The sequence below is a fragment of the Podarcis pityusensis genome (assembly GCF_964106645.2).
Source record: "Podarcis pityusensis genome assembly, chromosome: 9".
In the NCBI taxonomy this organism is placed as follows: domain Eukaryota; kingdom Metazoa; phylum Chordata; class Lepidosauria; order Squamata; family Lacertidae; genus Podarcis; species Podarcis pityusensis.
Window position 1 is genome coordinate 74,736,633 of NC_138034.1, and position 26,246 is coordinate 74,762,878.

Here is a 26,246-nt window from a genome sequence, read left to right on the forward strand (position 1 = left end):
GAATGAGACTTCAGGCATGCACTCCATTGCACAGAGTACCCAGACAGCAGCAGAAGCAGCCAGAAATATATGCTACATTGCTACTTTATTTCTAACTACGCAAGACAGAAAAGAATATGTGTCTGCTCTCCGTGAGAGACAGAAAAAAAGAAAAGGTCAAAGAAACAGGAAACCAGTAACATCAACATCCGTCTCCCGTCTCCCGTGAGACTTCCAACAGTCTGGAATGTCAACAGAGTCTTGTGACTCCAAGAACTGCACAGTGGCATAACTGAAACCTAACAGAATTATGTGTACAGAGGGAGTATCTTGTCCAGGGGCATTGCGTATAGGAGGTTCAAGGGGCTTCAGCCATGTAAACATGTTGAGGCAGAGGTCCAAACAAGCTGCAATATTGAGGGGCTCACATCCCCAACCATCGCTGGGCCCCCTTTGTGTGCCCCACCCCTGCCCCTGCCCAGAAGACCAAGAGTCAAGAGGAGGCTGGGACAAGCAAGGGGATCTTCACCTTCTCTCCTCCCAAACTCCACCCGGCAGTCCAGGAGTCAAGAGGGGCCTGGGACAAGTGAGGGCGATCTTTGCCTTCACTCCTCCCAGCCTCTGCCTGGTATCCTGGCAGACGGGAAGGGGCTAGGGCGAGTGAGGGCAAAAATCATCTGCTCTGCCTCCTCCTCCCTGCCCTATGCCACACTTATGCAATTTTCCACATTTACAAAAAGAAAACACCCAAATACATTTATTCTTCAACTTCCTTTCCCCCCTTCCAGGGTTCCTTCTAATTATTAACCTCCTACTACTGCATATTCTAATTACTCCATATAAGTTACTCCATTTGAGTATAACTTACTCCATATAAATTATTTCCTACTTTCTCCCAACTTAATTATATACTGCTGAATTTACTTTAATTCTACTAGCATTTTTATTTGCTAGTTATCAGAAAAGTTTCCTCCAGACTTCCTGCTGGATACGGATAATAGAGGATGACAGAGACTGCTCGCTCTGAGCAGCCTGATTGCCATGAGGATCGAAGAATGGGGCTCCGGCAAAGCACCTTCTCAAAAAGAGCCTGAAGGAAAAGTTCAGTTTCTGAAGGGTCCAGTGGTGTCAAAATACGCTCTCTAGATTCTCTCAAAGCTCGGTAGGTAGCTGAGAAAGATCCCAGATTGAGCTCAGACACGTGGCACAATTGAAGACCCACAGCAAGCTGCTTCTTGTGCCTCTGTTGAAGCAGTGACATCTCCAAACAAAGGAATTCAGACCAATTTGACAAGGCAAGAAAAAGAATTTAAGGTAGTGTCAATAAAACAATAAAACAATTGCATCCATACTAGGGTGGCAAAGAGGAGGTGTGTCCCCCCCCCACGCGGGTGTTGATCTGCTTGTAAAAAATATGCAAGGACTGAATTCAGAATGAGAATGAGAAGTACAGTCTAGTGATTATTTTTACAAGCATTCGAACGGGAGGAAGATAACCTGGCTGATTTTCTTACACAGGAATTCATAGATTTTGGCAACCGGATTTCGGGAAGGAAGAATTTAAGATAGTGAATGCATTTAGACTTGGAAGAAGACAAAGCAAGAACAAGATGAGAGACTGTTTGATTACTTTTCGAACAAAAGAAGAGAGAGATAAAATTCTGAATCTGTACTATCAAAAGACTTTGGAAATTGACGATTCAAGTGTGGTGATATTTAAGGACATTCCAAAGCATCTGCTGGACTTAAGGTTCAAATACGGAAATCTAGTGGCCCTGTTGAAAAGAAATAGAATTCTTTTTAGGTGGGAATTTCCTCAAGGCCTGTCCTTTAAATACAAAGGAAGAAAGATAAAAATAAAATCAGTTGATGAAAAAGACAGGTTCTTGAAAGACCACGAGGAAGATCTACAGAAAGAAGTGGAATCTGAAGAAGAGCCAAAAGGCATATTAGACATATCAAATCTATCTTTTGGATTGCACGGCCCAGAAAAAGTGACACTACCCACAGAACAAGAACTGACACTCGGAGCAGTTGGAGGTAAAGGGAAGTAGCCCCATCATGGCTCTGCAACTATTAAGCTGGAATTGTAACGGTTTGAACTCTCCACGAAAGAGAAAAAGTGTGTTTCACTTATTAAAAAAAGAACAATTGGACTTGATTTGTTTACAAGAAACACATATAACAAGGGCACATAGGAAGTTACTGATTAATAAAAGATTGGGACAGGAGTTTGTTTCATCTGACAAAGTAAAAAAAAGAGGAGTTGTGATTTATGCAAAGGAGAGACTATCACTGAAATTTATCTTTAAAGACGACCAAGGAAGATTTTTGGCAATTGAAATTCAAGTACAAGGAGAGAAATTTTTGATTGTAGGAATTTATGCACCGAATGAGGGGAAATCTGAATTCTATAAAAAGTTGCATGAGATTTTACTGGATTATTTGGATTACAATTTGATCTTGATGGGGGACATGAATGGAGTAGTATCTACAAATATGGACAAGGCACAAAGACAGGTAGTTACCAAGGATGGTAGATTACCGAAAACATTCTTTGAGATGACAGACAACATGGACTTAGTGGACATCTGGAGAGCAAAGAACCCCCTGGGAAGAGAGGGAACCTTCTTTTCTGAAGCCAAGATGACATGGACTAGAATTGACCAAATATGGATAACTAGAGGAATGGCACCAAAGATAAAGAAAGTAGAAATCTGCCCAAAAACCTGCTCTGACCATAACGCTGTAAGGATGGAGATGAAACAAATAACAACCGGATCCTTCAGATGGAGGATGAATGACACCTTATTTAGAGATGAAGAAGTGTATAAAAAGGCCCAAAAAACTTTGAGAGACTACTTTGAAATAAATATGAATACCAACGTAGAAAAAAGAGTAATCTGGGACGCAAGCAAAGCTGTTATGAGAGGGTTTCTGATACAACAGAATGCAATAAAGAAGAGAAGTCAAAATGAGAAGAAAGATAAAATTTTGGAGAAAATAAAAGAAGGTGAGAAGAAATTGAGAGCAAAACCAAAGTCCCAGGAGATTTTGAGAGAAATAAAATTGTATCAAGTACAATATATGGAAATGATGAATCAGGAAATAGAATGGAAAATCAAACAAATGAGACAAAAAAGAATTGAATCAGCTAACAAATGTGGGAAATTGTTGGCCTGGCAAATGAAAAAAAGACAAAAATTAAATACCATTACAAACTTAGAAGTGGAAGGAAAGAGTATACATAACCCAATTGAGATTAGAAATTGCTTCCAGAGGTACTTTAAACAATTATACACACAAGGGCCACAGAAAGAAATGGACATAGACCAATTTTTGAAGACAAATGGATTACAAAAAATCTCTCAAGAAAGTAAATTAATGTTGAACTATAAAATATCTGAACAGGAAGTAGAAGGTGCCATACAAAATATGCAACTGGGCAAATCTCCAGGACCGGATGGGCTGACTTCTAGATACTACAGATCTTTGAAAGAGTGGTTATTGCAACCTTTGAAGGAAGTCTGCAATGAAATATTGGAAGGGGAAAGGGCGCCAGAGTCGTGGAAAGAGGCATATATTACACTTATACCGAAAACAGAGACTGAAAAGACCCAGCTTAAGAACTACCGCCCTATATCGTTACTTAATGTGGATTACAAAATTTTTGCAGATATTTTGGCCAAGAGATTGAAAAAAGTATTGATGGAAGAGATCCATAAAGACCAAGTGGGCTTTCTCCCGGGAAGACACTTGTCTGATAACTTGAGGAATATAATTGATATTTTGGAAAAATTAGAAGTGAATATAAACACTAAAGCAGTTTTGATATTTGTGGACGCAGAGAAAGCTTTTGACAATATCTCTTGGAGTTTTATGAAGAAGAACCTACATGGGATGGGGGTAGGCCAAGGTTTTGAAAATGGTATAGGTGCAATATATTCTGAACAAAAGGCCAAATTAATTGTAAATAATGTGGTCACGGAAGAATTTAAGATAGAAAAAGGGACACGACAGGGGTGCCCAATCTCCCCACTGCTTTTTATATCGGTCCTGGAGGTTTTGCTAAATATGATTAGAAGGGAACGGTTGGTTAAAGGTATACAGGTCGGAGCCAAACAGTACAAACTGAGAGCATTTGCAGATGACTTAGTATTGACGTTACAGGAGCCAGAATCTAGTACTAAAAGGGTTTTAGAATTAATTCAAGAATTTGGTCAAGTGGCAGGTTTTAAATTGAACAAGTTAAAAACTAAGGTTTTGGAGAAAAATTTAACACCGATTGAAAGAGATAGGTTTCAGAATGAGACAGGACTGACGGTGGTAAAGAAAGTGAAATACTTGGGGATTAATATGACAGCCAAAAATGGGAACTTATTTAAAGATAATTATGAAAAATGTTGGACGGAAGTGAAAAAAGACTTAGAAATTTGGTCAAATTTGAAACTTTCATTGTTGGGCCGCATTGCTGTGATAAAAATGAATGTATTGCCTAGAATGTTGTTTTTATTTCAGACATTGCAAATTGTGGACAAGATGGACTGTTTTAAGAAGTGGCAGAGAGATATTTCTAGATTTGTCTGGCAGGGCAAGAAGCCCAGAATACAATTTAAGATACTAACAGATGCAAAGGAAAGGGGTGGATTTGCCCTGCCAGACCTTAAACTGTGCTATGAATCAGCAGCTTTTTGCTGGTTGAAAGAATGGCTACTTCTTGAAAACATAGACATTTTGGATTTAGAAGGTTTTAACAATGTATTTGGATGGCATGCATATTTATGGTATGATAAGGTCAAAGCACACAAAGCATTCAAAAATCATATTGTCAGGAAAGCATTGTTTAATGTCTGGATAAGATATAAAGATTTATTGGAAAACAAAACCCCAAGGTGGCTGTCACCAATGGAAGCAAAAGCTCTGAAAAGGCTCAATATGGAGGCCAAATGGCCGACATATTGGGAAATTTTGGAACAAGAAGGAGATAAATTGAGATTGCAGAGTTTCGAAAAACTAAAAAACAAAGTGAGAGATTGGCTTCATTATTATCAGATAATGGAGGCATACAATTTGGACAAGAAAATCGGCTTCCAGGTGGAAAAATCAAAATTAGAAACAGAATTGTTAGAACCCAAAACTAAGAATCTGTCAAGAATGTATAACTTGCTGTTGAAATGGAATACTCAGGATAAAACGGTGAAATCTGCTATGATTCAATGGGCACAAGATGTTGGACATAATATTATGTTTGCTGACTGGGAACAGTTATGGACCACAGGTATGAAGTTTACGGCATGCAATGCCTTAAGAGAGAATATTATGAAAATGATATATAGGTGGTACATGACCCCAGTCAAGCTTGCAAAAATCTATCATTTGCCCGATAATAAATGCTGGAAATGTAAAGAAACTGAAGGTACATTCTTTCACCTTTGGTGGACGTGCCCAAAGATTAAGGCTTTCTGTGAAATGATATATAATGAATTGAAAAAGGTATTTAAATATACCTTCCTGAAGAAACCAGAGGCCTTTCTTCTGGGCATTGTCGGCCAATTGGTGCCAAAGAAGGACAGAACTTTTTTTATGTATGCTACAACAGCAGCAAGAATACTCATTGCAAAGTATTGGAAGACACAAGATCTACCCACTCTGGAAGAATGGCAGATGAAGGTGATTGATTACATGGAATTGGCAGAAATGACTGGCAGAATCCGAGACCAGGGAGAAGAGTCGGTGAAAGAAGACTGGAAGAAATTTAAAGACTATTTACAGAAATATTGTAAAATTAATGAATCTTAGAAGGATGTTGGATAGAAACTAAGTGGTTTCCAGCTGTAATGCTTTAAGAGATATGAAAAAAGGTTTACAAATGGGTAAAAGCTTAATGGTAAGGATTTGCTGAACTAACAAACTGAACTGGAATACAAAAAAAGGAGGTACGAGGAGGTCCGGGGAAATAAGTGTAAGGAAGATGTGCTATGGAAAATTAATGTGTTTTTAACTGTCTTTATTTTGTATGTTTCTTTTTCTTTTTCATTTCTTTGTTATACCTTAATAAGGGGTTTTTTATTCTTTTTTCTGTATTTTGTATTTTCTTGTATTTTTATTTTTTGTTTTTGTGTAATTCTTGTATTCTTTGAAATTTTAATAAATATCATTTAAAAAAAATAAAAAATTACAAGCATTCCAGGTGAAGAATTTCAATTAACTTGTGATTTCTCTAAAGCTCTGGATGCAGAATTTTTGTGACTTTATAAATATTTATGGCTATGGCTAAAGGAGGCAAGAAAACACCTCCAGGCCCAACCAAAACACCAAGTCAGAGAAAAGGTTTAATTGTAGAAGGGGACACAAAGTCTGATTTGACAAGAATTTCATTAGAAAAGAGAAAAGAGATGGGGGAGGGTATACAGAAACTAGGACAGAAGGCTGATTTTAAAAGATTTGATTCTTAGTTTGAGATTTGCCAGAAGATACGGCAGTGGAATTAAGTGAAAGAATAATAAAAGAACTTGCCAATTTGATTGAAATGGATGAAGAAACTGTTAAAGTGGCACTGGATAAATCTTTTTGTGTAAAATCAAGATATGCTAAAGCAAAAAATATGTCAGTTGATTGGGTTTCTTTTTTCAATTCAAAGCAATTTAAAGAAAGAATAATACAGAAGCATTTTCAGAAAAATCTCAGTTTGATGACCAGAGAATAATAATTTTGAAAGAAATCCTGATGAGACTGCTATGGAAAGGAGCAAATTACAAATATCTGACAGACACACCGTGATAAAACAAAAGTGCTTTTCATTGGGAATACCCTGAGGGAGTCTCCTTTACATTTAAAGGGAGAAAGCAGAGATGTAGAGATTCCACAGAAGCAGATAAATTCTGGAGAAAGAGTTAGCAGGAAAAGAATTAGCAGGAGAAAGAGCATTTGGTTGGGAGCCACAACATGAAGAAGAATCAACAGAGGGGGAGAAGAGAGATAAATAAATAAAGGACAAAATGGCATTGATAATCTTAATGTGGAATGTAAATAGACTCAATAATAAAACAAAAAGGCAAGGGATTGAACATGTGGTAAAAATAAATAATTTTGGATGTTATTTGTTTTTAGGAAACACATATTGCATGAAACACAGAAGAATTCTGATCAATTAAAGTTTTAGGAAAGGGCTTTGTGGCCTCTGACTGTACAAAGAAAAGAGTCGTGGTAATGTGTACAGAAACCAGAATTAGATCCAGAACAATTATTTAAAGATGAGTAAGGCAAAGTGCAAGTAGATAAATAGGTACCACTCCAGCGGGAAGGTAAATGGCGTTTCCGTGTGCTGCTCTGGTTCACCAGAAGCAGCTTAGTCATGCTCGCCACATGTCTGCGGAAAAACGCCGGCTCCCTCGGCCAATAAAGCGAGATGAGCGCCGCAACTCCAGAGTCGGTCACGACTGGACCTAATGGTCAGGGGTCCCTTTACTTTTACCTTTAAGGAGGAATACTGATAATACAGCTAACATCACAAGTAGAGAAAAAAAGAATATTAATAGATGTAAATGCACCAAATAAGAAAAAAACTGACTTTTAAAAGAGATGAGGAAATCTTATTTGAAAATATGAATGAAAATATAATTTTGATGGTAGATATGAATGATGTAGCTTCCCTGGAATGGGACAGCGCTATAAGAAGAAGCGATACAAAAGAAGGGAAGCTACCTAAGGCCTTTTTCAGATGACAGAAAACATAAGTCTAATTAATATGTAGAGAGAGAAACACCCACTGGACAGACAATTTACATTTTACTTATCTGAGAATAATTCAGTGAGTCGAACAGATTCTGTATGGACCGATAGAGATTTGTACACCAAGGTGAAGAAGGTAGAAATTTTACCCAGGACATTATCAGATCACAACTTTATTATTATAAAATTAAGAACAGAGCAAAATTGCTGATTCAGACTAAATGAGAATTTATTAAATGATCAACAGATATTAGAAAAGGGGGGGATATTAAGAGATTATTTTTAAATCAATCTGAATCAGGAGACAAATTGAAAGTGGTATGTCATGCAAGTAAAGGAGTCTAAATATATATTTTTTAAAAGAAGTGGTTTAATAACTGCCTCTTGCAGTGGGTCTGAGAAGGCTCCCTCACAGAGAGAAGCATTCACCACCCCATGGAGCCCATCACCCAGCCCTTCATGGCTCACTTTTATGAGCCAGGATGGACAAGGATCAAGGAGACAGGTTGTTCGTTTCACTCTTCCAAGGAGCCTGTCCACATCCTCAGAGGTAACAGATTGGATGAGCAAGTAAAAAGAATGAGAATGTAAAATCCTCAGTGATACACTGGGCAACTGATTTCGGTCATAATATAGACATGGAAGCATGGGAACGATTGTGGAGTATGGATATAAAATTCACAGCATGCTACGGTTTAAGAGAAAATTATATGAAAATGACATATTGTTGGTATCTAACAGTGAGTACACTGGCAAAAATGTATAAATCTTGGAAATGTAACAAGAAAGAAGGTTCTTTTTATCATATGTGGTGGTCTTGTAGTAAGGTTAAAGCTTACAGGGAAATGATCTACAATTAATTGAAAAAGATGTTCAAAATAACTTTTGTAAAAAAAACCCCCAGAAACTTTTCTTTCTTTCTTTCTTTCTTTCTTTCTTTCTTTCTTTCTTTCTTTCTTTCTTTCTAAATATACTTTCATTAAAGATTTCTTGGTTAACAAAACTATGTGCAATGTCTCTTATTTTTCAGGTTACACTTTCTACAGATCAGTTTCATTTGTTGAGACATTAGTGTTGTATTAGGGAGAAAAGGGGTTAAGAAGTGAAGGGGGAAATGGTGAGTCGGGTGGGGTCAGGTGCCAATGTTTCACCTCAGATCATATAAATCTTTTGCCTTTTGAAGCTTTTCTTTTGGGAATTATGGGGACAGAACTACCCAAATTGTATAGAAATTCATTTATGTATGCTACTACAGCAGGAAGAATGCTACTTGCCCCTAAGTGGAAAGAAGCAGAAGTCTCAACAAAGGAGAAACGGCTACAAAAACTTATGGAATATATGTGTGAGCATTAAATGCCCGTTTGCAGATAGTAAATTCAGTCCTTTACAGCAGAATGCAGAAGAAGCAACTGTGGTTGGAATAGTAACACCAAAGGTTTTATTTGTAAAGCAAATAACAAAACAACAAGAGGACACTCACGTCCATCTTCTTCAGCAGAGGAGCAGAGAGAGAGAGCAGAGAGAGGGAGGAGACATTTAAATAGTTCCCATACTCCTACATCAATTAAGTAAATAAAGGCAACCTGCAACATTGTGCAATGTGAGAATGAGACATTACAATACTAACAATATGCATAAATGGCAAAAGTTACAGGAAGAATAAGAAATCAAGATAACAAACTTTTTATAAAGGAATGGAAATGGTTTATTGAATATTTACAGATAAATCGAAAACAGATAAAAACAGATAAAAACATTAGGTGGATTATTATAATAACGTGCAGTTCCATAGGAGTATATACAGGTATTTAAAGTAGATAATTAAATGAGCAAGTTAAATAAATTGGGATATGCAGAAGCTATAAAAAATAAATTTAAGGAACCACAGAAAGAGAGGGGAGGAAGTCAAACTTTGAAATGTTAAAATGATTGTAAAACTAATGAAATCTACTTGAAACTTGAAAAGTATAGATTAAAACTTTTTTAAAAAGAAAAAAGATAGAGAAGTTTCCTCAAGTAGCAAGGCATCTTGCCTTGCTTCCTCCATCTGCTTAGCATCCCAAGGACCCACCCCCTGAACCACTGAATATCTCTGGTTGATGCCTACCACAGTGTATGAAAATCCTTTTTTCTGGGGTGGCAATGATATGTTGGCTACTGATGGCTAAAGCAGAATTGTCTTTCTTCAAGCATCTGGTTTTCAGAAGTTTGTAACCTTCATGAAAACTCCCACGGGTGAATACATTGTCGTATTTCTGATGATCCTCTTTACTGCGTTGACACTGCTGCTTTTCCTGCTATGTAAGTACATAATTTTTCCTGCTATGTAAGTACATAATTGGCGTTGGGCTTTGCTTAAATGCCAATAGCATTTCCAAAAAGAGATGGCATGATCCACCTTCCATTTAGCCCTTTCATCTCTCTTTGATTTCCGGGGATGAGTTACAGCTGTCACCCATTGAGAGCAATGGCACTGTTTTGTTCCAGCACTAGGAACAAACACATAGACTAACATAAGTCCCTGGGACACCCTGGACAATTCCCTTTCCCAGCTTGCAATTCTCTGCTTCTTTCCCAACCAATCCTCATTTGCTGGGGGAGAGCCCCCATTCCTGATCCTCTCCACCCTGCCCTCTGCTAGGGCTCCAGTCCCCTGAAGGAAAGTGCTTGGGGAAAACAGGCTGCAGAGGATAAGGCCATGGCCAAAGTGGGTGGGTCCAGAGCCTACCTAAATATCTAGATATAATAATAATAATAATAATAATAATAATAATAATAATAATTTTTTATTTATACCCCGCCCTCCCCAGCCAAGGCCGGGCTCAGAGCGGCTTACAAGCAATAATAAAAACAAGATGAATGATTACAACTTAAAAACAAAAATAAAATACAACATTAAAATAATGGAATATTAAAATATTAAAATGTAGCCTCATCGCAGGAGGAGAAGGAAAAGAAAAAAGAAAGAGAGGGAATCAAATTGGCTCCAAGCCAAAGGCCAGGCGGAACAACTCTGACTTACAGGCCCTGCGGAAAGAAATCAGATCCTGCAGGGCCCTGGTCTCATGAGGCAGAGCGTTCCACCAGGCCGGAGCCAGAGTTGAAAAGGCCCTGGCTCTGGTTGAAGCCAATCTAACTTCCTTAAGGCCTGGGACCACTAGGGTGTTGTTATTTATGGATCTTGAGGCTCTCCGTGGGGCATACCAGGAGAGGCGGTCCCGTAGGTACGAGGGTCCTAAGCCGTGAAGGGCTTTAAAGGTCAAAAGCAGCACCTTAAATCTGACCCTGTACTCCACCGGGAGCCAGTGCAGCTTGAAAAGCACTGGGTGAATATGCTCCCATGGCAGAGACCCCGTGAGGAGCCTCGCTGCAGCATTCTGCACCCGCTGGAGTTTCTGGGTCAGCTTCAAGGGCAGCCCTGCGTAGAGCGAATTACAGTAGTCAAGCCTGGAGATGACCGTTGCATGGATCACTGTGGCCAGGTCGGGGTGGGAAAGGTAAGGGACCAACTGCTTGATGCGGAGAAGGTGGAAAAATGTCGCCTTGGCTGTTGCTGTAACTTGCGCCTCCATGGAAAGGGAGGCGTCAAGGATTACACCCAAACTCTTAACGGAAGGCAATGGCAGTAATTGGGCCCCCGCAAGAGAAGGGAGTTGGTCCCTCATCCCCATGCAATCCCGACCTAGCCATAGGACCTCTGTCTTTGAAGGATTTAGTTTCAATCGGCTCCCACGAAACCATCCAGCTACAGCTTCCAAGCATCTGGTCAGTGTGTTCGGGGCCGAGTCGGTGTGGCCATCCATCAGCAAATAGAGCTGAGTGTCATCAGCATATTGGTGACAGCCCAGCCCAAAGCTCCGGACAATCTGGGCAAGGGGGCGCATAAAGATGTTAAAAAGAATCGGGGAGAGAATTGCGCCCTGCGGCACTCCACACACCAAGGAGTGGCGCGACGACATTTCCCTCCCTAGTGCCACCCTCTGTCCCCGACCAGAGATAAAAGAGCACAAGCAGTTACGGGCTATGCCCTGTATCCCCACGTCTGCGAGGTGGTGGTCCAGAAGATCATGATCAACCATGTGCAGGGCTTTTTCAGCTGAAATTGATCAGGACCCTGTTCTGGCCCCTCTCAGGTGGGTGCTGTTGACACTTTAAGAGAAGAAGGGAGGCATTCATGCTGAGTTCCAGCACCTCTTTTTGTAGAAAAATAGCACTGGATAGATGAGCCCTTGACCTATTTGCACACCTAATTCATTTTTAAAGGGCACTTGAAAGTAAGCAAAGCTTGGGGGGAGGGAATCAAATGATCCAAGAATTTGCATATTTTAAGCATGTGGCAGAGCATGAGGCAGCCTGGCAAATGCAAGACTGAAGGACAAAGAGGACAGATGTATCTAGACAACCAAAAATCCAAAGCTCTCAAAGGAAGGCCAAACCATCTAATGACAGAAGTAACAGGCCAAATGGAAACAGGACTTCAGATCAGCAGGGCAGCCGCTGTCAAGGGCCGAGAGCAGAAAATAATAATAAATGTCATATTCATGTTTTTGTTGATTTTATTTCTTATCTGCATTACAAGTCAGCAATTTAAATTCAATATTAAAAGCAGTTTGAAACCAAGTATTCCCTCCCCCAGATAGTCAGACAATTTAATCATTTCTTTTCTGCCTACCTCCTCCTTAGATCAAAGGGAACTTAAAAAAAGGATGGAGTTTCAAATGGCAATGGATACCATTCGGACCTTTGTTGTTGGGCTTGATACAATCCATGAAGACAAGGATGGTAAGCATTTTTTTAATGCACATCCTCACTTTTTCTGGACCTCTTTTAATTTAAACAGGCTTCAATTCCTGTAGTTCATTTTGGGATTCATATTGTGTAAGCAATACATTTATTCAATGAAATTCATCACCCAATAGAGTTTATCACGGTTTCATTGCTCAGCAGGAAGAAAAGCAGATGGTTGTGATTCTCACATCCCCCCACTAGAAATGCTGTCCTTCCCCATCAAACTGTAATTCACAATGTTTGTGCTACTGCAAGATTTTAGCACTAGCACAAGGGAACTTTGCCCCCACTTCTCCCTGCATGCCATCACCAAAGCTGCTCTCTAGGGTGGGGGAAACTTCAGAACAGATTGGAGGGAAAGGGGCGGAAGATTGCATTACACAAGGAGAAATTCCTGCACTGACATAATGTCCTCCTTAGAATTATGTGGAATGCAACCCAGTATTCATCAGAAAAAGCGTTTTGGTGCCTCTATTTTCTTAGCTCTCACAAAGCATAATAGAAAACTGCAAAGTATTCTTTGTATATTTGGCTTTACTGTGGGACTCGAGGTGGGAATTTCTGACCCTGTGATTCCCAGCAGAAAAGGAGGACATAGGAAGGGAACATTAGAGATACTTCATGAGCCACTTATAATATGAGAATAGGATAGTGGATTGCATGGGTCTTTGGTCTGATCCACCTGCAGGATTCTTCTGAGGCTTTTCATTGGTGATCTCAGCCAAAGAGAATCAAGTCTGTCCTCATATTCATAAGAACCCCATCCTGGAGTTCTGCTTCTTGTTTCAAGCTAGAGATTTTGAAAAATGTTTGAAAATGGTTTCTTAATATTTGCAGATTGTTATTTCAGATACTCTTTTGCCTTGAACTATTTCAAATCTTTTAGACTTCGGAATACTTGCTGTGGCTCAAAACAAATCAGAGGAAATGCGGTATATTGCCAACAAAAATGATGAACTGCAAAAAGAAATTGGTAAGATACCTTACAATGCTGAAGAATTGTAGTACAGTGGGAACCTGCCCTGATTCTGCCCCTCCTGAAAGCCCCTCCTCTAGCTGAAAACTCTTAGAGCCAGAGCAGAGAGCTGCCGTCCTTTGCACCCAGCCACCCTAGGGAAACAGAGATATTCAGTTCAACTCTCCTGACCTTTTGAATTGATTTAGTTCTATAGGGAGGAAAGAAAAGACTTCGTCATTCGTTGCTATAATAGAGACAATCAAAACAGGTCAGCTAAAAGATCTGTCCTTTATTATTTTCACCCATGAGAGCCCCGCCTCTGCAGAGACAATCAAAAGAGGTCAACTGAAAGGGCACTCAGGGCCAATTGTGTCTATGGCCCAAGCCAAGGCAGGGGGCCTTCAGGGTGGTTGCGCTCTTCTTATGGTACTCCCTCCCACCAGATGTCAAGGGGGGGAAAGAACTATCTTACTCGCAGAAGACATCTGAAGGCAGCCCTGTTCAGGCAAGTTTTAAATGGTTGGTGTTCAATTGTGTTTTAATTTTTTGAAATTCACCCAGAGTGGTTGGGGGCAACCCAGTGAGATGGGCAGCATATTAACAACAACAACAACAACAACAACAACAACAACAACAACAACAACCAGCATATTATTATTATTATTATTATTATTATTATTATTATTCGGATGTTCCAGAGATCAGCCAAAGCTCAGCAGGAGCACCTGTCAGATCAGCTGGAAAATCCCCCAGAGCCATTTGGAAGCCCACTGGATCCATCCTGTCAGCTCAGGCAGGGAGACTGCTTTGCAGCAAACCAGGTGGTAAACCAGCAGAATCCCTCATCTGTCCCAGTTGCCCAATGCCAGCAACACACACACACACTAGATTCCTGCCCCCTCTGCAACTGAACAGAGAGCTTGTAGAGAGAAAGAGAATTTTGATAAACCACAGCTACTCCCCCTTCCCAACCTTCAAGTCTGCCCTGATGCTGCCCTAAGTATCCAGGTGGAAACAAGTAGGTGAGGTTCTTCTGTGCTCCCTGTTCCACCTATGCCCACCCAGGTATTTACTGCAGCATCAACATGGGTTGAAGAGTTAATGTTTTTCTTGTTTTAAGATTTCTGCGCTTCCTAGATGAATATATGTTACCATGCGGCGACAGAAATGAATTTAACAAAAATAATTGAAATCTGCACAGGCATACAAGGTGGTTCCCATTAAATTCCCTGTCTTGAATTTGAATATGAGGCTGAAATTGAATTCCCTCTCTTGTTTTCTTTTTCTCTTCTTCCTCCATATCTGGCTTGACTCAAAGACCTCCTTATTGGTAACTTGAATGATGGTTGGATTATATATGAAAGGACAATGTATTTCCTTTCTCGTGACCAAGATTCATGGGCAGATTCCAAAAAAAAATGTGAGAGGGAAGGTGCCCAGCTCATTTCTGTGGAAACAAGGGAAGAACAGGTGAGCATCAAAGCTAAGTATAGGAAAGGTAGGGGATCTCCTAGAGTCAAAAGGTTCTTATCATCACTATCCATTTAAGAAGGTTACATGTACCTGTACGCAGCCAAGACAGCAACTCCATCAGTCAAGCCAAGGGTGGGTGGGGCAGGGAGCAGCTGCTACCATCTGGGGCTAACTAAGGTTTCTTGGAGCTGCTGAGCTCTAATAGAATGAAAATGGCAGTCAGGATGGAGATCTTCAAGGAGGAGGAGGAGGAGGAGGAGGAGGTGTAGATACTTCAGAGGCATCTATCTCTTGGATTCTCTGTAAATTCTTCCTCTGCTCTTTGAGATGTATTGAGTGCTTAGAAACAAATGGCTTCCCTCACCACGCTAACCTTCTGGCAGGAGAGTATCATGGAGATGACTCTAGAGGAGCTTGCAAGGTATATCCCTCTCCCAGCCCCTTAGCGCTGGCACAGGGGCTACTGGGCTGCTGCAGGGCACAGACATGGGTGAGACCCCATCATCATGCCATCAAGCATACCACAACTGGACTGATTCCAGCGTCTCTGGAACCAACCATCAAACATGGATGCAGAAATTGGAGTATTTGACACACAGGTCACTGTCCTGCTAGGTGGTTCCAAGACCAACTGTTCTATGGCACAGTCATTTACACTATCTGGAAATTATAACTGTGTCATGACTGAAAGACGTATGTAGCCAGTCTCGGTGAGGGCTGGTGAAGTTCCCCTTCACTACAATATTTCCTCTTAGGGATGCTTCCTTGATTCCATCATCATCATCATCAATCATTATCGTCATTACCATCAGCATCATAATTTTGATCAGGGGGACAATACCACAACCACTATACGAAATTATTATTGGTGATGGGAATACAAAGTATAGTTGTGATCACTTTCCCCCCAAAATTTGGATTGCGTCTTCAAATGTGATACCTTCTCCTTTAAAAATGTGTTTGTTTTATGCCTGTTGAATTTCTGTAAAGAGCTATAGTCTCCCAGAGAAAGGGACATTGTCTTAAAATATTTTATTTGTTCTTTCTCAACACCCCTACCCTAGTATTTTATAAACAGGCAAGTACGAAATCGTAACAAGTTTTATTGGTTTGGAGTCTTTAAAGACCCGGCAACCAAGAAATGGAGATGGCTGGCAGGAATAGAGGCTATAGTCACGTAAGTTTCTGCAGAAACATTTGTTAGTGGCATGCATTCCAAAAAGTTGCAGATTCTGTTTACATAATTGATTCTTTCCCTTTCCAAATATATTTTGCCATGCAATTTTCTCTACTACCAAAGATCTACATATGTACTCCTCCACATCATTGTCCAGGTGAGCGACTGGTGCTTCTCACTAGGCTGCAGAGGCAGAAAGGCTACTCTTCCTGCTTCTCTAACCTAATGAATGTGGTGATTCAGAAGAGGCTGAAGGCATGCTTTTAAATGGTTTGTGCTGCTTAGTTCAGCTTCAAAAGGACTTGCAGGAACCTAAAGCAGAGCAGCACTGTCAGCTGGCAGTTTAAGATAGTTCATGGTTCCCTTTAAGTATCTAACAACTCTTTTCAGCTTGTGTTGATGCATTGATAAGGTCAGAGAAGATCTCGCTCATCCAGAGCTTGGTAGTAGAACAGGTAGTCCGGATTAACAGAGGGTCACCTTCTATTTGTGCAATGTCTCCTGGTATAAAATCCATTGACATTCATCTCTACTGATGCACCCAATACCAACCACTAATCCTTTTTGGCAAAGGTATTGAGTAAACTTTACAAACGGGCCGTGGGGTTGTATAATACTAGCTGGGAAATTAAACCCTGTATGCCAGCGGTTCCCAGTTAGCTAAGTACTGCAGACCCCTTCATTTTCAAAAGCCACACCGTACCTTTGAATATTTTGATATCTCTGTAGCAGTTTTTGTTATGTGAATGACATGATGGAGCCCCTGGGTGGGTGGTCCGTGGACCACCAATTGGGAACCACTGCTGTTTGTGATCTTAGACTTGATCAAAGGGCAAATCTCATAGAATCATACAGTTGGAATAGACCACAAGGGCCATCAAGTCCAACCCCCTGCCAAGCAGGAAACACCATCAGAGCACTCCTGACATATGGTTGTCAAGCCTCTGCTTAAAGACCTCCAAAGAAGGAGACTCCACCACACTCCTTGGCAGCAAATTCCAATGTCGAACAGCTCTTACTGTCAGGAAGTTCTTCCTAATGTTTAGGTGGAATCTTCTTTCTTGTAGTTTGGATCCATTGCTCCGTGTCCGCTTCTCTGGAGCAGCAGAAAACAACCTTTCTCCCTCCTCTATGTGACATCCTTTTATCTATTTGAACATGGCTATCATATCACCCCTTAACCTCCTCTTCTCCAGGCTAAACATGCCCAGCTCCCTTAGCCGTTCCTCATAAGGCATCGTTTCCAGGCCTTTGACCATTTTGGTTGCCCTCCTCTGGACCCGTTCCAGTTTGTCAGTGTCCTTCTTGAACTGTGGTGCCCAGAACTGGACACAGTACTCCAGGTGAGGTCTGACCAGAGCAGAATACAGTGGCACTATTACTTCCCTTGATCTAGATGCTATACTCCTATTGATGCAGCCCAGAATTGCATTGGCTTTTTTAGCTGCCGCGTCACACTGTTGGCTCATGTCAAGTTTGTGGTCAACCAAGACTCCTAGATCCTTTTCACATGTACTGCTCTCAAGTCAGGTGTCACCCATCTTGTATTTGTGCCTCTCATTTTTTTTTTGCCCAAGTGCAATACTTTACATTTCTCCCTGTTAAAATTCATCTTGTTTGTTTTGGCCCAGTTCTCTAATCTGTCAAGGTCGTTTTGAAGTGTGATCCTGTCCTCTGGGGTGTTAGCCACCCCTCCCAGTTTGGTGTCATCTGCAAATTGGATCAGGATGCCCTTGAGTCCATCATCCAAGTCGTTGATAAAGATGTTGAATAAGACCGGGCCCAAGACAGAACCCTGTGGCACCCCACTAGTCACTCTTCTCCAGGATGAAGAGGAACCATTGATGAGCACCCTTTGGGTTCGGTCAGTCAGCCAGTTACAAATCCACTGAGTGGTAGCATAGTCAAGACCGCATTTTACCAGCTTCTTTACAAGAATATCATGGGGCACCTTGTCAAATGCCTTGCTGAAATCAAGGTAGGCTACATCCACTGCGTTCCCTTCATCTACCAGGCTTGTAATTCTGTCAAAAAACGAGATCAGGTTAGTCTGACATGACTTATTTTTCAGAAATCCATGCTGACTATTGGTGATCACAGCATTCCTTTCTAGGTGCTCACAGACTGTTTGCTTAATGATCTGCTCCAGAATCTTCCCTGGTATTGATGTCAGACTGACTGGGCGGTAATTATTTGGGTCCTCTCTTTTCACCTTTTTGAAAATAGGGACAACATTTGCCCTCCTCCAGTGTGCCGGGACTTCGCCTGTTCTCCAGGAATTCTCAAAGATGACTGCCAGTGGTTCTGAGATCACATCTGCCAGTTCTTTTAATACTCTTGGATGCAGTTCATCTGGCCCTGGAGACTTGAATACATCTAAACTAGCCAAGTATTCTTGTACTATCTCCTTAGTTGTTCTGGGCTGTGTTTCCTCTGCTGAATCATTTGCTCCAAATTCTTCAGGTCGGGCATTGTTTTCTTTATCGGAGAAGACTGAGGCAAAGAAGGCATTGAGGAGTTCCACCCTTTCTGTGTCCCCTGTTTGCATTTCACCATCTTCTCCTCTGAGTCACCCCACTGTTTCTTTGTTCTTCCTTTTGCTACGGACATACCCACAAAAACCTTTTTTGTTGCTTTTAACCTCTCTAGCAAGCCTGAGTTCATTCTGTGCTTTAGCTTTTCTGACTTTGTGTCTACATGTGCTGGCTATTTGTTTGAATTCCTCTTTGGTGGTTTCCCCCCCTTTTCCATTTTTTGTACACATCCTTTTTTAATCTTAACTCAGTTAAAGTTCTTTAGATAGCCACCCTGGCTTCTTTAGGCACCTTCCATGTTTCCGTCTCATTGGTATTGCCTGAAGTTGTGCTTTTACTATCTCCCTCTTAACAAACTCCCAGCCATCATGAACTCCCTTTCCTTTTAGTATTACTGTCCATGGGATCTCACCCAGCACTTCCCTAAGTTTTATGAAGTCGGCTTTCTTAAAGTCAAGAAATTGAGTCCTAGTATGCTTGGCTGCTCCTTTCCGCTGTATAGTAAACTTCAGAAGAGCATGATCACTCGCGCCTAATGATCCTTCCACTTCTACCCCACTAACCAGGTCATCAACATTGGTTAGGACCAGATCTAAAATGGCTGTTCCTCTTGTTGCTTCTCCCACTTTCTGGACAATGAAGTTGTCTGCAAGGCCAGTGAGGAATCTGTTTGATCTTATGCTCTTGGCTGAGTTTGACATCCAACAAATATCCGGGTACTTGAAGTCCCCCATTACTACTATCTCCCTTCCTTTTGCATACTTGGCCATCTGTTCCAGGAAGGCATCATCTATGTCCTCCGTTTGGCTTGGGGATCTATATAAACTCCCACAATGAGGTCTCTGTTATTCTTCTCTCCCTTAATTTTGACCGAAATGCTCTCACCCAAACATCTCATGGGAGTAAACAACAACAACCACCTACTACACCATTACTAGTAATATCAATTTAATAGATTCACAGAGAGCTAAAAATGAGGGAGTTATAGAATACATTTATTACAGAATTTTAGTGCTGTGTAGTGGGACTTGATTCAGGATACAATGGACACTGGAGAATGCAAGTGACAATAAGAGTGAGGCTAGGGTGATACCCTTGTCAACTATGGGTAATTGATTAAAGTAAACTTAGAACCATCATCTTAGATTTAGATAAGATATATATTTAAGAGATATGTCATTTCAATCAACCCTATAATGGCTTTGTGGTTATAGATTTTATTTTGTAATTCATTTGAGGACATAGCCATTTTTGTTTCTGTATAGCGTCATTGCTATCCTCATTCATGGGGTGGGTGATGGATGTGAGATGAGGTGGATGAAGGCGGATGCAAATCTAGCATTGTTTTAATATGCTCAGAACAATCATTACTGTGCTAACTCTGCTACTTGAGAGTAAGGATCTCTCATCACTCACAAGGGTCCAGAGCAGATCTGAGGAGGATGTGGGTGCATATGGAGAGGAGAGAGGGCCAGTTCTGTTGCAGAAATGGAAATCCTGGCAATAGCAGAAGTACTGCATTGGATACTGCCCAAACTAAACTGACTGACAGTTCATGTGTGTACCACTGAGCCTTCCAAAGTGACACCCTCAGTTTTTGTAGTTTCCTATGAGAAATCACTTCATGTGAAAAGAAAAGAGACAGTCTTGACCCACAGTTGTTGTTGTTGTTTTCCTTACATGGTTAGAATTCTAAAATCTGGGGAGAAATATCCATCCCAATTGTGGGTAGATGTTAAGAGAGAAAGAGCTGGACATCTTTTTAATGGTAGAAGGCATGGGGAGCACATGAGGAAGTAGACATCCAATCTTGATTGCTCAGTGCTGCTCTTTTCTTTCCAGGTACTGGAAAAAAGATGAGCCGAAAAACGAAGACAGAAACCATTGTGCTGCAGTAGGCCTTGATTGCGAAAAGGATTGCTGGATGGCATTACACTGTGAGCAACGCATAGGGTACATTTGTAAGAAGGTGCCTAGTGATGCTTGGCTCTAAGAAGACACTTTAAGATGAACGAAACTGGATCTCATGATCACTACACAAAAACAAAACCAGGAGATCACTCCACCTCACTGTTTTAATGCACAATCCACACTTTGCCATCTAGATTATATGACTCTTTGGCATCAGCACTCAAAAACACCTTGAAAAGAAATTACTCTGCAAACTCAAATGTAGATGGCTACAAAAATAAAGAATGGAAGCATCCAGTCATAGCCTGTTTTCTGTTTAATGTATTTATTTGCAATGCATACCAATATTTGTTTCCTTACTCTATGTGTTTGATGCCCCATTGCCCCTTCTGATCTCCATGGTTGCTACCTTACAAGGCACATAAGGACAACCATGCATGCCAGGCAATGAGAATGGGGACCACCCAGCGTTTGGTGTCCCCTTCTAGCAGACTAATCACAAATACAACTTTGGCTTTATCATTGGGTAATTCCAGCGCCCTTACTCTGATAAGGAGCCAACATTCCACAACAAACACATTGAACTGCTCTTGATTTCTTCAGAACTTGGCAGGGGGCAAGACTTGGGCCCACACCAGTGTGGGCCCAGTACTGGCAGCATGTGCTGCTCCTTACATGGCATTCATGGCCGCAGGGGTGCCAACTTGAATAAAGTTTTGGGGGTGAAACAGGTAAGCTCCCCCCTGCATAATCAATCACAAGACAGTGCACACACATCATTTGAATGGCAATGCCCATGAACTTGAGGGAGACGGCCCCCTAAAATATTTTATTGGGGACTCTAGGAGTTGGCTCTTATGCACTGTGGCCATCAGCTGAGTTAAGTGGTTGTGGTTGCTTCAATCTGTCCTGTGTACCCAGCCAATGAGAACTGATATTTTAATCTTTACTGTCGGGGAATGAACTGAACAGGAAGACTCAGAAGTGTCCACTCAGTCTGTTCGGCTCCTCTCAGAAGAGGAGGGAGAGTGGGAAGGTTCGCCACCTTGTCTCCAACAGTTTCAAGAGGAGAAGAAAACAGAGCTGAATTATAGCTGAAGGTAGTGGTGGAGGAGGGGGGAGTGAGAGACCAGACTGCAGAGATCTCCCTGGAAAGTTTGAGAGATTCTCCTTCTCCAAGGGCTCATCACTCACTCTGCATTCAGGTGCAAAGAATGCAGAGGCGTGTGATTCCCGGGATTTTCTGTAAGTACTCAGGATGTTGTTGGGGATGGAAGAGGTGATCTTCAGAGTAGGCAACATCTCCTTTTTGTGGAGACCTGGATTCTTTGTCTTGCAACCAGATGACTGAATAAAAAACATAAATATAAACTTGCTTGTTCTTCTTGTCTTTGATGCTACCAGGAGAGGAGAGGGCTCTCCACTCCTGACATTTATTGACAAAAAGATATCATCTTGGTGGTATGTGTGATACTTGTGTCTTGTGCCATAGATCCTTGTTCCTAACTCTCAAAGAGGAGGTCGTGGAGGTGTTTCATGAGAGAAGTTCTGAAGCTGGCTTTCAGAACTTCTGTTGGGATTCCATCCTGTCATGTGGCTTTACCACTTGCTTGATAGTTAGACTCATAGAATCATAGGATTGTAGAGTTGGAAGGGACTCAGAGGGTCATCTAGTCCAACCCTCTGCAATGCAGGAATCTCAAACTGAAGCCTCCATGACAGATTGCCATCTAACCTCTGCTTAAAAAGCTCCATTAAAGGAGTCCACAACCTCCCGAGGGAGACTGTTCCACTGTCGAACTGCTCTTAGTGTCAGAATGTTATTTCATGTAACTTGAAACCATGGGTTTGTGTCCTTCCCTCTGGAAGTGGTCTCACCTTCCATGTGACAACCCTGGAGGTTTTTGAAGATGGCGATCTTATCTCCTCTTTCCCATACTAAATATTCCCAATTCCCTCAACCAGTCCTCATAAGGCATGATTTCCAGCCCCTTGATCATCTTGGTTGCCCTCCTCTGCACGCCTTCCAGCTTGTCAACATCCTTCTTAAATTGTGGTGCCCAAAATGGGACACAGCACTCCAGGTGTGGTCTGACCTAGACAAAGTAGAGTGGTACTATTACTGCCCTTGAATGGGACACTAGACTTCTGTTGATGCAGCCTAGAAGAGCATTAGTTCCCCGTCCCCCTGCTGCATCACACTCTTGACTCATGTTAAGCTTGTGGTCTCCTTAGACCCCTAGATCCTAGTAGCCATTTTATTTGTTTTCTTATTATTAAATTTCTGTAACACGCTTCACTCAAAGCTCACTGTGTGATAGCTTGCATTTTTGAGGTACAGAACATTTGTTACCTATTGATTCAAGTAGAAGGTTCTGGTATTTTCTCTGTCTAACACAAGCTAGAAGTTGGTGCCTTCTCTAGCTGGTGCAACCTGGAACATTTTGCTGACAAGTAAGTTTCCATTCTGCTGAGAGCAGGTGCTGTTTTGGCTTAAGCTGGTTTAAGCAAGAATGAACTGGTCCTGTAATCTTTCTCCCAAGGTCATGTTGCCTTTTAGTAACAGGCCAGAGGGAGCCTGGTTTAATTCTCTCTTTTTCTTTCTTGGTTCTCCCTCTGCTTTGTTTCTGTGTGTTTTTTCTCATTTGAGTGGTGATTTGTATGTGGTATATTTAACTTAATTCAGCATACAATGGACACTGGAGAATGCAAGGCCTTTCTTCCTCCCAGAGTCGTGGACCAAGAGGGAGCAGGATTTAGCCCTCCTGGGAAAATCTGTGTTCTGCAGAGAAAGTGAGGATTACGCAAAGGCACTACTAACCACTGTAAAGCCCAAAAGGACTGCGCCTTGTAGCATCCTCAAGCAGCCTCTCTGCCACCTGGATCGCTCCTTAAAGGAGTGGAGAAGATCGGTGTCATTGAGGTGAGGATGCTAAGGAGCCATTTTCTGTCTCTGCGGAACGAAGCCTCAAGCTCCCCTGGGATTCAGTGACAGGGTGTCAATCAAAAAGAAACCTGAATCGAAATCTCAATACAGGTCTGTAATTTAATTTGGATGATTTGGAGGGCAGCAGGGTGAAAATAAGGAGGTCAACCCCGACTGTGGCACAATTTAAAAGTGCATGACTTTCTGGAAAAAATGTGTTGTTTTTTCAAGTGGACCTTCCTGCAGCAGGATTTATAATTTGAAATATTACAATTGCCCCCCCCCCCCCTTATTTGCTATATGAACTACGGGGGGTGGGGTTAGAAATACGTCTATTTCCCCTCTTTTGGGACTCTCTGATCGGCTGGGGAAGAGTTTTCAGACTGTTACATTGTTTTTGTTTCGTTCTCTTCTATAATTTTTCGCAAACTAAGGCAACATTTTAAATTACTCTGCTGCATTTTGTAACAAAAGAGAGTGTCATATTATTACTATATTATTATTATTATTATTATTATTATTATTATTATTATTATTATTATTATTATTTTACTGAGCCTACAAACTATCTGAAGAGAGGGGTGTTGTGTGTTGTGTGAGGAGAACCTGAGCTTACAGGGTTAAACAGCTCAGTGTGCGCGTCCTGCCTTCTGAGGGGGTGGAGAGATCCTGTGTCACACATCTGGGATCTGCTTTCTTTGTTCTGTTATTCTGGTTTCTTTTTTGTCCGGAGCAGACATGTCTTTCTTTCTGCCCGATACTGGATGATTTATGCTGCTGTAATAAACGCTTCTAGCTTAGAGAAGCTGCATGGACTCGATTTATGCGGCACGCATAAATTTATTAACGGCACGCACACAGGACAGAAGGCTGAAAGGCTTTATACACTGTGTTTTGTTTTGCTCTGCTAAGCTTAGAGGTCTGGGAAAGCAGTGTGCGCAATGGAAGCTGCAGGACCTGTCCCTTGAGCAATATTTCACAGGTTGTGGCCGGAAAGTCACGCTGTAAAGGCAAGGAAGCTTTCCATGTCTGTGCTGTGTCTGTGTGCTCTGAGATCCTGTGCTGAGAGCAGAGGCAGTTTGAGCTCTCTGGTGAAAGGAGAAGCCGGCTGAAGCTGCTGCGAAGCTGTGTGCTTGGAGCACACAGAGAGAGCTGGCAAGGAAGAAGCTGGAGGTCTCTCCTCGGAAGACGGCTGGCACGCATGAGTACTGAGCCCCGGGGGAGGAGATGGCAGAGCTCCAGGAGACATTTAACATCCCGTTTGAAAGGCTCAACGGGCAGAACTGGGAGTGCTGGTCCAGAAGAGCAAGGGGTTAGTTTTTGGCCACAGGGCTCTGGCATTGCATGCAAGCCCCACCAATCCAGGCTGCTGCTGAAGGTGCTGCAGCAGATGTGGAGGCTGCTCTGAGAAGAGAGCAGAGGGTGCTGTGTATGCTGAGGGCAAGCATGGACGCTTTGCTGTTGCTCCACCTTGAGGGTCTGAAGACAGCTCAGGCTGCTTGGCAGGCACTGGAGATGGTTTGTGTAACCACAGCAGGAGCTGAGGGATGTGAGAGAGTTGAGGGCCAAGTGGGAGCTGAAGGCCATGTTCCTGAAATCACAGCTAGGAGCTGCTGCTTTGTCTCCGGGAGGCCATGTGATGAAGAGGCTCGTAGACAGAGAGCTGGGGTTCAAGCTACAGGCCAAGGGTGTCCTGCATCCAACGGTGGGGGTGCAGGGAACACAGGAAGGAGTGGTGGGGACACTGTGAGAGCTTTTGTTTCAAGATGCTGCTACAGATGTGGGTCCCCCTACCGTCTTGTGAGAGACTGTCCTGTGGAGGCAATGGAAGGAGGCAAGGTCATCTCCCGTAGCAACCAGATAAAATAGTATTTATTAAAGTTTTAAGTTTACAAAAAGGGAAAAGTAAAAACACCAAATTAAACAATAACAAAACCAACACATCACAATAAAAAACAGAAAGGTAAAAACAATTAAAAACAAAAGAAAAAAGAAATAAAACAAATCGAACCTTCCCATAACTTATCTTTCATTTGCTTGTTTCCCTGACCTCCTCACACCTCCCTTTTTTGTATTCTAAATCAATTATCCATTTCAGCAAATCCTTTCCCTCTCTTCAAAATTTTTATCCTGAAAATATATCTTAATCTTGATATAAGTTTACTTTCCCTCTTTTCACCAATTAACAGTCTATTTTTCTTAAATCTTTGATACATTTTTGCTAAAATCACCTAGATTCATTCCAACATCATTCTAGCATTCATTAAATTTACAATGTTTCTGTAAATAGTCTTTAAATTTCTTCCAATCTTCCTCCACCAACTCTTCTCCCTGGTCTCGGATTCTAGCATTCATTTCCGCCAATTCCATATAGTCTATCACCTTCATCTGCCATTCTTCCAGGGTGGGTAGATCTTGTGTCTTCCAATACTTTGCAATAAGTATTCTTGCTGCTGTTGTGGCATACATAAAGAAAATTCTGTCCTTCTTTGGCACCAATTGGCCGACCATGCCCAGGAGAAAGGCCTCTAGTTTCTTCAGAAAGGTATATTTAAATACCTTTTTCATTTCATTATAGATCATCTCCCAGAAAGCCTTAATCCTTGGGCATGTCCACCAAAGGTGAAAGAATGTACTTGAATATAAAACCCCAAGGTGGTTGTCACCAATGGAAGCAAAGGCTCAGAAAAAGCTCAATAAGGAGGCCAAATGGCCGAAATATTGGGAAATTTTGGAACAAGAAGGAGACAAATTGAAATTGCAGAGTTT

The 26,246-nt window shown here is 41.5% G+C and overlaps 1 protein-coding gene across 4 annotated transcripts in view; it reads left to right on the plus strand.

The window, feature by feature from the left end:
• Positions 1-20,854, plus strand: part of LOC308485349 (uncharacterized protein) — a 63,120-nt gene extending 42,266 nt beyond the window's left edge. For all 4 annotated transcript variants that reach the window (XM_081021151.1, XM_081021152.1, XM_081021150.1 and 1 more), the window contains exons 4-10: positions 9,901-10,011; positions 12,394-12,492; positions 13,385-13,471; positions 14,775-14,926; positions 15,994-16,106; positions 19,207-19,356; positions 20,483-20,854. In XM_081021151.1, coding sequence (XP_080877277.1) covers positions 9,901-10,011; positions 12,394-12,492; positions 13,385-13,471; positions 14,775-14,926; positions 15,994-16,106; positions 19,207-19,356; positions 20,483-20,633 — 863 coding nt within the window. In that variant the 3' untranslated portion in view covers positions 20,634-20,854. The remainder of the gene's footprint in view (positions 1-9,900; positions 10,012-12,393; positions 12,493-13,384; positions 13,472-14,774; positions 14,927-15,993; positions 16,107-19,206; positions 19,357-20,482) is intronic.
• Positions 20,855-26,246: the final 5,392 nt, after the last annotated feature.